Source organism: Salvelinus fontinalis, chromosome 6 (assembly GCF_029448725.1).
Source record: "Salvelinus fontinalis isolate EN_2023a chromosome 6, ASM2944872v1, whole genome shotgun sequence".
Taxonomy (NCBI): Eukaryota; Metazoa; Chordata; class Actinopteri; order Salmoniformes; family Salmonidae; genus Salvelinus; species Salvelinus fontinalis.
The window spans coordinates 11,823,990-11,836,561 of NC_074670.1; the positions used below are offsets into that span (position 1 = coordinate 11,823,990).

The following is a 12,572-nucleotide window of genomic DNA, read 5'->3' on the forward strand; positions in this document are numbered from 1 at the left end:
CCCTCTCACTACACCTCCTTCCTCTCACTACACCTCTCCTCCCTCTCTTCCTCTCACTACACCTCCTTCCTCTCACTACACCTCTCCTCTCTCTCTCTCTCTCTCTCTCTCTCTCTCTCTCTCTCTCTCTCTCTCTCTCTCTCTCTCTCTCACTACACCTCTCCTCCCTCTCTCTCCCTCTCACTACCTCTCTCTCCTCTCACTACACCTCCTTCCTCTCACTACACCTCTCCTCTCCTCCCTCTCACTACTCCTCCTTCCTCTCACTACACCTCTCCTCCCTCTCTCCCTCTCACTACACCTCTCCTCCCTCTCTCCCTCTCACTACACCTCTCCTCCCTCTCTCCCTCTCACTACACCTCTCCTCCCTCTCTCCCTCTCACTACACCTCTCCTCCCTCTCTCCCTCTCACTACACCTCTCCTCCCTCTCTCCCTCTCACTACACCTCTCCTCCCTCTCTCCCTCTCACTACACCTCTCCTCCCTCTCTCCCTCTCACTACACCTCTCCTCCCTCTCTCCCTCTCACTACACCTCTCCTCCCTCTCACTACACCTCTCCTTCCTCTCACTACACCTCTCCTTCCTCTCACTACACCTCCTTCCTCTCACTACACCTCTCCTCTCTCTCTCACTACACCTCCTTCCTCTCACTACACCTCCTTCCTCTCACTACACCTCTCCTCCCTCTCTCCCTCTCACTACACCTCCTTCCTCTCACTACACCTCTCCTCTCTCTCTCTCACTACACCTCCTTCCTCTCACTACACCTCTCCTCCCTCTCTCTCACTACACCTCCTTCCTCTCACTACACCTCTCCTCTCTCTCACTACACCTCCTTCCTCTCTTCGACTCTCACTACTCCTCTCTTTTGGCTCTCCTCCTCTAACAGGAAGTGGGCGTAGGTTTGAGCTGACTCCAGTGGCGGCCATCTCTGTCCACCTATTGGCCAGCGAGGGGGTGGAGCTCCAGGTGAACGGTCCAATTAGCATCTCCATCCCTCTACCGGCCAATAGCGGCCTGAAGGAGAACCAACACATCCCAGCCTGGAGGTTCGACCCCAGTCTAGGTGAGTACATACACACACACACACGGCTTTTCAGTTTTTCCCTTTCTGAGCAGGGAGCAGATTTCCTCCCCTCTGAACTTCTAGTCAGTGGGGTAAGGTGTGTGTTGTGTGTGTGTGTGTGTGTCTCCTGCATCGGTGGGATCCATGTTTCCTGAAAGTTGATGGGATGTGTGTATCTCAATCAAGCTGGGAAATGCATCACTACGTTCTTTTTTTAAAGGAACTGGGAAAAGAAAACGTACCAGAATGCCACACACACACACACACACACACACACACACACACACACACACACACACACACACACACACACACACACACACACACACACACACACACACACAGTACAGTGAGACTGGAGATTACAGTGTGGCAGAGTTATGAATGGAATAATTGAGAACTTTATAAAAGATTATCTGCCATATTATTGGACGTAACCCACCGTATTAAAACACAATACTTCTTGTTCCTGATTACATCCACATCACAAGATTGGCTAGGAAATGTAGCCTTACCTGTTTGGAAAATCCCTCCCTCCCCTCTCTCCCTCCCTCCCCTCTCTCCCTCCCCTCTCCCTCTCCCTCCCTCCCCAGATCAGTACAGTTGTAGTCAGCCATAGATCATTGACTCAGACAGCAGTGGAGTGACTTAGGAGGGTAGCCAGAGTAGTGCTTGAACCAGTCAAGCTGAGGTACACTAACAAGGACGTCCTGTGATATGAAGGTCCAGTCAATGTGACCAACACAACGTGACTTACTGTTGCTGAAGGAGACCAGTCACTAACCCAATGAGCTGATTAGGACGGGGGCTATAGGAGAACACACACACACACACACACACACACACACACACACACACACACACACACACACACACACACAGACAGATATACACCTTGGGTGTAAACAATCACACACAGTACTGTACCGAGTCCAGCACAGCCATGTTCTCCTGAGGAGTCAACTCTCTCACTGGGTGACCCTTTACATGATTGACATTGAAAGCCACTGTTCCCAAGATGCCTTATAGCCAGAGGGTATGTATCCTTGTGTCAATACACGCCCACACACGCACGCTGTATGGGGTTAATATTTCCCAGAAACAGCCACCTCTGGTCCTCTGTGTTTTAGTCCACCGTTTCCCTAGCAACCCCCAAAAAGCAAACCTAACAGACCCGGTGCTTTAATTGAGTTTCTCCAGTGACCAGTTAGAGAATGTGTGTGTTGTGTGTGTGTTAGAGGTCGACCGATTTAATCGGAATGGCCGATTTTAATTAGGGCCGATTTCAAGCTTTCATAACAATCTGCAATTTTGGACGCCCAACGCTCTAACCACCTGCCTCACGAGGAGCACGCCTGTTACGCGAATGCAGTAAGAAGCCAAGGTAAGATGCTAGCTAGCATTAAACTTATCTTATGAAAAACAATCAATCTTAACATAATCACTAGTTAACTGCACATGGTTGATGATATTACTAGTTTATCTAGCGTGTCTTGCGTTGCATATAATCGATGCGGTGCGCATTCACGAAAAAGGACTGTCGTTGCTCCAACGTGTACCTAACCATAAACATCAATGCCTTTCTTAAAATCAATACACAGAAGTATATATTTTTAAACCTGCATATTTAGCTAAAATAAATCCAGGTTAGCAGGCAATATTAACCAGGTGAAATTGTGTCACTTCTCTTGCATTCATTGCACGCAGAGTCAGTGTATATGCAACAGTTTGGGCCGCCTGGCTCGTTGCGAACTTATTTGCCAGAATTTTACGTAAATATGACATAACATTGATGGTTGTGCAATATAACAGGAATGTTTAGACTTATGGATGCCACCCGTTAGATAAAATACGGAACGGTTCCGTATTTCACTGAAAGAATAAACGTTTTGTTTTCGAGATGATAGTTTCCGGATTCGACCATATTAATGACCTAAGGCTCGTATTTCTGTGTGTTATTATGTTATAATTAAGTCTATGATTTGATAGAGCAGTCTGACTGAGCGGTAGTAGTCAGCAGCACGCTCGTAAGCATTCATTCAAACAGCACTTTTGTGCGTTTTGCCAGCAGCTCTGCTGTTTATGACTTCAAGCCTATCAACTCCCGAGATTAGGCTGGTGTAACCGATGTGAAATGGCTAGCTAGTTAGCGGGGTGTGCGCTAATAGCGTTTCAAACGTCACTCGCTCTGAGACTTGGAGTAGTTGTTCCCCTTGCTCTGCATGGGTAACGCTGCTTCGAGGGTGGCTGTTATCGATGTGTTCCTGGTTCGAGCCCAGGTAGGAGCGAGGAGAGGGACGGAAGCTATACTGTTACACTGGCAATACTAAAGTGCCTATAAGAACATCCAATAGTCAAAAGGTATATGAAATACAAATGGTATAGAGAGAAATAGTCCTATAATTCCTATAATAACTACAACCTAAAAATCTTACCTGGGAATATTGAAGACTCATGTTAAAAGGAACCACCAGCTTTCATATGTTCTGAGCAAGCTTTAGCGTTAGCTTTCTTACATGGCACATATTGCACTTTTACTTTATTCTCCAACACTTTGGTTTTGCATTATTTAAACAATTGAACATGTTTCATTATTTATTTGAGGCTAAATTGATTTTATTGATGTATTATATTAAGTTAAAATAAGTGTTCATTCAGTATTGTTGTAATTGTCATTATTACAAATAAATGTAAAACATCGGCCGATTTAATCGGTATCGACTTTTTTTGGTCCTCCAATAATCGGTATCGGCGTTGAAATATCATAATCGGTCGACCTCTAGTGTGTGTGTGTAAGTGTGCGAGAGAGAGTTTGAGATTTCTCCAGAAATATTTCTGCCTGATCATTCTTTCTCCTCACAAAGAAGCCAATGTTAGGAGGGAGTGTGTTGTTGTCTAGGCTTGCACATGGAGAGGGGATAACACACATCAACTCTCTCACACACACACCAATTCTCATACACACACGCCAACTCTCACAGACGCATACACACACCAACTCTCTCACACACCCACACCAACTCTCTCACACACCCACACCAACTCTCTCACACACCCACACCAATTCTCACAGACATACAGATGCTTGAGCACACACACACCAACTGTCACACACACACCAATTCTCACACACACACACGCCAACTCTCACAGATGCATACACACACTAACTCTCACAGACACACACACACACCAACTCTCACAGACACACACACACACCAACTCTCACAGACACACACACACACCAACTCTCACAGACACACACACACACACACACACACCAACTCGCACAGACACACACACACACACACACACACACACACACACACCAACTCGCACAGACACACACACACACACACACCAACTCTCACAGACACACACACACACACACACACACCAACTCTCACACACACACACACACACCAACTCTCACAGACACACACACACACACACACACACACACACACCAACTCTCACACACACACACACACACACACACACCAACTCTCACAGACACACACACACACACACACCAACTCTCACAGACACACACACACACACACACACACCAACTCTCACAGACACACACACACACCAACTCTCACAGACACACACACCAACTCTCACAGACACCAACTCTCACACAGACATACAGATGCTTGAGCACACACACACCAACTCTCACACACACACAGATGTTTGAGCACACAGACACACACAGATGCTTGAGCACACAGACACACACAGATGCTTGAGCACACAGACACACACAGATGCTTGAGCACACAGACACACACAGATGCTTGAGCACACAGACACACACAGATAATTGAGCACACAGACACACACAGATAATTGAGCACACAGACACACACAGATAATTGAGCACACACACACACAGATAATTGAGCACACAGACACACACAGATGCTTGAGCACACAGACACACACAGATGCTTGAGCACACAGACACACACCAACTCTCACACACGCACAGATGCTTGAGCAAAAGACACACACAGACTTGGTGAAACCTGTTCTGCTAGTTTAACTGACAGCATGTATTTTGTTCTGTGATGTTGTGGAGCAGTTAGCTGAATGATGTCACATACTGTTAGAAAGGAGCATGTTTACCTCTGTAACTACCATCCAGTTAATGATGTAACTACCATCCAGTTAATGATGTAACTACCATCCAGACTCAATACATTACAGAGAGGAGTTGATGATGTCAATATATTACAGAGAGGAGTTAATGATGTCAATACATTACAGAGAGGAGTTAATGATGTCAATACATTACAGAGAGGAGTTGATGATGTCAATACATTACAGAGAGGAGTTGATGATGTCAATACATTACAGAGAGGAGTTGATGATGTCAATACATTACAGAGAGGAGTTGATGATGTCAATACATTACAGAGAGGAGATAATGATGTCAATACATTACAGAGAGGAGTTGATGATGTCAATATATTACAGAGAGGAGTTGATGATGTCAATATATTACAGAGAGGAGTTGATGATGTCAATACATTACAGAGAGGAGTTGATGATGTCAATACATTACAGAGAGGAGTTGATGATGTCAATACATTACAGAGAGGAGTTGATGATGTCAATATATTACAGAGAGGAGTTGATGATGTCAATATATTACAGAGAGGAGTTGATGATGTCAATACATTACAGAGAGGAGATAATGATGTCAATACATTACAGAGAGGAGATAATGATGTCAATACATTACAGAGAGGAGTTGATGTCAATACATTACAGAGAGGAGTTGATGATGTCAATACATTACAGAGAGGAGTTGATGATGTCAATACATTACAGAGAGGAGATAATGATGTCAATACATTACATAGAGGAGTTGATGATGTCAATACATTACAGAGAGGAGTTGATGATGTCAATACATTACATAGAGGAGTTGATGATGTCAATACATTACAGAGAGGAGATAATGAAGTCATTACCATCCAGTTCACATCTGAACAGAGTTCATGATGACGTTCCTACAAACTCTCACAAAGGACTAGTACTAATGTAAAGGTGACCAGTATTGACTCTGTGTGCATGCTTGCGTGTGTTTGTATGTGTGTGTGTGTGTATATATGTGTGTGTGCGATGCCTTACAGCCAGAGGATACAATACACTAATGTAAAGGGTGATCCAGTGAGAGTTGACTCCTCAGAGGACAGGGCTGTGCTGGGTTGGGCTGTTTCTGTGCTTAGCTGTACTTGGTCCATGGGGATCCATGACAACTGTGTGTGAGGGAGGGAGGGAGGGAGGCGTTTCACAAAGATGCTGAGTCACAGGCATTTCTCTCCTTCTCTTGTTTCTCTCTCCCCCCTCCCTGTACATTAGTCTCTTGTTTCTCTCTCCCCCCTCCCTGTACATTAGTCTCTTGTTTCTCTCTCCCCCCTCCCTGTACATTAGTCTCTTGTTTCTCTCTCCCCCTCCCTGTACATTAGTCTCTTGTTTCTCTCTCCCCCTCCCTGTACATTAGTCTCTTGTTTCTCTCTCCCCCCTCCCTGTACATTAGTCTCTTGTTTCTCTCCCCCTCCCTGTACGTTAGTCTCTTGTTTCTCTCTCCCCCTCCCTGTACATTAGTCTCTTGTTTCTCTCTCCCCCTCCCTGTACATTAGTCTCTTGTTTCTCTCTCCCCCTCCCTGTACATTAGTCTCTTGTTTCTCTCTCCCACCTCCCTGTACATTAGTCTCTTGTTTCTCTCTCCCTCCCTGTACGTTAGTCTCTTGTTTCTCTCTCCCCCCTCCCTGTACATTAGTCTCTTGTTTCTCTCTCACCTCCCTGTACATTAGTCTCTTGTTTCTCTCTCCCACCTCCCTGTACATTAGTCTCTTGTTTCTCTCTCTCCCCTCCCTGTACATTAGTCTCTTGTTTCTCTCTCCCTCCCTGTACATTAGTCTCTTGTTTCTCTCTCCCCCCTCCCTGTACATTAGTCTCTTGTTTCTCTCTCTCACCTCCCTGTACATTAGTCTCTTGTTTCTCTCCCCCTCCCTGTACATTAGTCTCTTGTTTTCTCTCTCGCACCTCCCTGTACATTAGTCTCTTGTTTCTCTCTCCCACCTCCCTGTACATTAGTCTCTTGTTTCTCTCTCCCACCTCCCTGTACATTAGTCTCTTGTTTCTCTCTCGCACCTCCCTGTACATTAGTCTCTTGTTTCTCTCTCCCACCTCCCTGTACATTAGTCTCTTGTTTCTCTCTCGCACCTCCCTGTACATTAGTCTCTTGTTTCTCTCTCCCACCTCCCTGTACATTAGTCTCTTGTTTCTCTCTCCCACCTCCCTGTACATTAGTCTCTTGTTTCTCTCTCCCACCTCCCTGTACATTAGTCTCTTGTTTCTCTCTCCCACCTCCCTGTACATTAGTCTCTTGTTTCTCTCTCCCACCTCCCTGTACATTAGTCTCTTGTTTCTCTCTCCCACCTCCCTGTACATTAGTCTCTTGTTTCTCTCTCCCACCTCCCTGTACATTAGTCTCTTGTTTCTCTCTCGCACCTCCCTGTACATTAGTCTCTTGTTTCTCTCTCCCACCTCCCTGTACATTAGTCTCTTGTTTCTCTCCCCCGCTCCCTGTACATTAGTCTCTTGTTTCTCTCTCCCCCTCCCTGTACATTAGTCTCTTGTTTCTCTCTCCACCTCCCTGTACATTAGTCTCTTGTTTCTCTCCCCCTCCCTGTACATTAGTCTCTTGTTTCTCTCTCCCCCTCCCTGTACATTAGTCTCTTGTTTCTCTCACCCCTCCCTGTACATTACTCTTGTTTCTCTCTCCCCCTCCCTGTACATTAGTCTCTCGTTTCTCTCTCTCACCTCCCTGTACATTAGTCTCTTGTTTCTCTCCCCCTCCCTGTACATTAGTCTCTTGTTTCTCTCCCCCTCCCTGTACATTAGTCTCTTGTTTCTCTCACCCTTCCCTGTACATTAGTCTCTTGTTTCTCTCTCACCTCCCTGAACATTAGTCTCTTGTTTCTCTCTCTCATCTCCCTGTACATTAGTCTCTTGTTTCTCTCTCTCACCTCCCTGTACATTAGTCTCTTGTTTCTCTCTCCCACCTCCCTGTACATTAGTCTCTTGTTTCTCTCTCTCCCCTCCCTGTACATTAGTCTCTTGTTTCTCTCTCCCTCCCTGTACATTAGTCTCTTGTTTCTCTCTCCCCCCTCCCTGTACATTAGTCTCTTGTTTCTCTCTCTCACCTCCCTGTACATTAGTCTCTTGTTTCTCTCCCCCTCCCTGTACATTAGTCTCTTGTTTTCTCTCTCGCACCTCCCTGTACATTAGTCTCTTGTTTCTCTCTCCCACCTCCCTGTACATTAGTCTCTTGTTTCTCTCTCCCACCTCCCTGTACATTAGTCTCTTGTTTCTCTCTCGCACCTCCCTGTACATTAGTCTCTTGTTTCTCTCTCCCACCTCCCTGTACATTAGTCTCTTGTTTCTCTCTCCCACCTCCCTGTACATTAGTCTCTTGTTTCTCTCTCCCACCTCCCTGTACATTAGTCTCTTGTTTCTCTCTTCCCCTCCCTGTACATTAGTCTCTTGTTTCTCTCTCGCACCTCCCTGTACATTAGTCTCTTGTTTCTCTCTCCCACCTCCCTGTACATTAGTCTCTTGTTTCTCTCTCTCACCTCCCTGTACATTAGTCTCTTGTTTCTCTCTCGCACCTCCCTGTACATTAGTCTCTTGTTTCTCTCCCCCTCCCTGTACATTAGTCTCTTGTTTCTCTCTCGCACCTCCCTGTACATTAGTCTCTTGTTTCTCTCTCCCACCTCCCTGTACATTAGTCTCTTGTTTCTCTCTCTCACCTCCCTGTACATTAGTCTCTTGTTTCTCTCTCGCACCTCCCTGTACATTAGTCTCTTGTTTCTCTCTCCCACCTCCCTGTACATTAGTCTCTTGTTTCTCTCTCGCACCTCCCTGTACATTAGTCTCTTGTTTCTCTCTCCCACCTCCCTGTACATTAGTCTCTTGTTTCTCTCTCGCACCTCCCTGTACATTAGTCTCTTGTTTCTCTCTCCCACCTCCCTGTACATTAGTCTCTTGTTTCTCTCTCCCACCTCCCTGTACATTAGTCTCTTGTTTCTCTCTCCCACCTCCCTGTACATTAGTCTCTTGTTTCTCTCTCGCACCTCCCTGTACATTAGTCTCTTGTTTCTCTCTCCCACCTCCCTGTACATTAGTCTCTTGTTTCTCTCTCCCACCTCCCTGTACATTAGTCTCTTGTTTCTCTCTCGCACCTCCCTGTACATTAGTCTCTTGTTTCTCTCCCCCTCCCTGTACATTAGTCTCTTGTTTCTCTCTCCCACCTCCCTGTACATTAGTCTCTTGTTTCTCTCTCCCACCTCCCTGTACATTAGTCTCTTGTTTCTCTCACCCCTCCCTGTACATTAGTCTCTTGTTTCTCTCTCGCACCTCCCTGTACATTAGTCTCTTGTTTCTCTCCCCCTCCCTGTACATTAGTCTCTTGTTTCTCTCTCCCACCTCCCTGTACATTAGTCTCTTGTTTCTCTCTCCCACCTCCCTGTACATTAGTCTCTTGTTTCTCTCTCGCACCTCCCTGTACATTAGTCTCTTGTTTCTCTCTCGCACCTCCCTGTACATTAGTCTCTTGTTTCTCTCACCCGCTCCCTGTACATTAGTCTCTTGTTTCTCTCTCCCCCTCCCTGTACATTAGTCTCTTGTTTCTCTCTCCACCTCCCTGTACATTAGTCTCTTGTTTCTCTCCCCCTCCCTGTACATTAGTCTCTTGTTTCTCTCCCCCTCCCTGTACATTAGTCTCTTGTTTCTCTCTCCCCCTCCCTGTACATTAGTCTCTTGTTTCTCTCACCCCTCCCTGTACATTACTCTTGTTTCTCTCTCCCCCTCCCTGTACATTAGTCTCTCGTTTCTCTCTCTCACCTCCCTGTACATTAGTCTCTTGTTTCTCTCCCCCTCCCTGTACATTAGTCTCTTGTTTCTCTCCCCCTCCCTGTACATTAGTCTCTTGTTTCTCTCACCCTTCCCTGTACATTAGTCTCTTGTTTCTCTCTCACCTCCCTGAACATTAGTCTCTTGTTTCTCTCTCTCATCTCCCTGTACATTAGTCTCTTGTTTCTCTCTCTCACCTCCCTGTACATTAGTCTCTTGTTTCTCTCCCCCTCCCTGTAGATTAGTCTCTTGTTTCTCTCTCTCACCTCCCTGTACATTAGTCTCTTGTTTCTCTCTCGCACCTCCCTGTACATTAGTCTCTTGTTTCTCTCTCCCACCTCCCTGTACATTAGTCTCTTGTTTCTCTCTCCCACCTCCCTGTACATTAGTCTTTTGTTTCTCTCTCGCACCTCCCTGTACATTAGTCTCTTGTTTCTCTCTCGCACCTCCCTGTACATTAGTCTCTTGTTTCTCTCTCCCACCTCCCTGTACATTAGTCTCTTGTTTCTCTCTCCCACCTCCCTGTACATTAGTCTCTTGTTTCTCTCTCGCACCTCCCTGTACATTAGTCTCTTGTTTCTCTCTCTCACCTCCCTGTACATTAGTCTCTTGTTTCTCTCCCCCTCCCTGTAGATTAGTCTCTTGTTTCTCTCTCTCACCTCCCTGTACATTAGTCTCTTGTTTCTCTCTCGCACCTCCCTGTACATTAGTCTCTTGTTTCTCTCTCCCACCTCCCTGTACATTAGTCTCTTGTTTCTCTCTCTCACCTCCCTGTACATTAGTCTCTTGTTTCTCCCCCCCCCCTCCCTGTACATTAGTCTCTTGTTTCTCTCTCCCCCCTCCCTGTACATTAGTCTCTTGTTTCTCTGTCCCACCTCCCTGTACATTAGTCTCTTGTTTCTCTGTCCCACCTCCCTGTACATTAGTCTCTTGTTTCTCTCTCCCACCTCCCTGTACATTAGTCTCTTGTTTCTCTCTCCCACCTCCCTGTACATTAGTCTCTTGTTTCTCTCTCGCACCTCCCTGTACATTAGTCTCTTGTTTCTCTCTCCCCCTCCCTGTACATTAGTCTCTTGTTTCTCTCTCCCCCTCCCTGTACATTAGTCTCTTGTTTCTCTCTCCCCTCCCTGTACATTAGTCTCTTGTTTCTCTCTCCCTCCTCCCTGTACATTAGTCTCTTGTTTCTCTCTCCCACCTCCCTGTACATTAGTCTCTTGTTTCTCTCTCTCACCTCCCTGTACATTAGTCTCTTGTTTCTCTCTCCCACCTCCCTGTACATTAGTCTCTTGTTTCTCTCTCCCACCTCCCTGTACATTAGTCTCTTGTTTCTCTCTCCCTCCTCCCTGTACATTAGTCTCTTGTTTCTCTCTCCCTCCTCCCTGTACATTAGTCTCTTGTTTCTCTCTCCCTCCTCCCTGTACATTAGTCTCTTGTTTCTCTCTCTCACCTCCCTGTACATTAGTCTCTTGTTTCTCTCTCCCACCTCCCTGTACATTAGTCTCTTGTTTCTCTCTCTCACCTCCCTGTACATTAGTCTCTTGTTTCTCTCTCCCACCTCCCTGTACATTAGTCTCTTGTTTCTCTCTCCCACCTCCCTGTACATTAGTCTCTTGTTTCTCTCTCCCACCTCCCTGTACATTAGTCTCTTGTTTCTCTCACCCCTCCCTGTACATTAGTCTCTTGTTTCTCTCTCTCACCTCCCTGTACATTAGTCTCTTGTTTCTCTCTCTCACCTCCCTGTACATTAGTCTCTTGTTTCTCTCTCTCACCTCCCTGTACATTAGTCTCTTGTTTCTCTCTCCCTCCTCCCTGTACATTAGTCTCTTGTTTCTCTCTCCCACCTCCCTGTACATTAGTCTCTTGTTTCTCTCTCCCTCCTCCCTGTACATTAGTCTCTTGTTTCTCTCTCCCACCTCCCTGTACATTAGTCTCTTGTTTCTCTCTTCCCCTCCCTGTACATTAGTCTCTTGTTTCTCTCTTCCCCTCCCTGTACATTAGTTCTTCCCTTCTAATTGGGTTGCATCAGAGCATCTATAATAGACAGATTATCCCCTGCAGAGCCCACTGCTGCACTGTCATAGCCCCTCTCATACACAGATCTAGGATCAGCCTACATACCACAAATCCTTATCATACCAATGGTGTCGAAATAAAAACTGACAGATTGTCCAGGTCGTGTTACCTCATCTTACACAATGACTGTGTCTGGCTATGTTATGATGATACTAGCTCATATAGCTCCTGGCCAGTATGAGTTATGACTGTGTCACTGTGAGTCTGCTGCCTCCCGGTGGTTGACTGGGGAACTGCAGCAGCACAGTGACGAGGCCAAACACTTTACACTGATTTACTGTGGTTGAAGAGTATATCTCTAACTCTCTCTGTGTTTGTTTGTAGGGGCCTGGTTGAAGAGCAGTCTGGGCTATGTCCAGAGGGAGGGAGACCAGCTCAGCCTAACCTACATCGCCCCTCAGCTGGGATACTGGGTGGCTGCCATGTCCCCACTAGACACAGGTACCAACACACACCATGTCCCCTCTGGACACAGGTACCAACACACACCATGTCCCC

The 12,572-nt window shown here is 46.2% G+C and overlaps 1 protein-coding gene across 1 annotated transcript in view; it reads left to right on the plus strand.

Moving 5' to 3' along the window:
- Positions 1 to 12,572, plus strand: part of LOC129857045 (protein FAM171A1-like) — a 64,891-nt gene that overhangs the window by 25,375 nt on the left and 26,944 nt on the right. The window contains exons 5-6 of the mRNA XM_055924939.1: positions 891 to 1,067; positions 12,399 to 12,515. Coding sequence (XP_055780914.1) covers positions 891 to 1,067; positions 12,399 to 12,515 — 294 coding nt within the window. The remainder of the gene's footprint in view (positions 1 to 890; positions 1,068 to 12,398; positions 12,516 to 12,572) is intronic.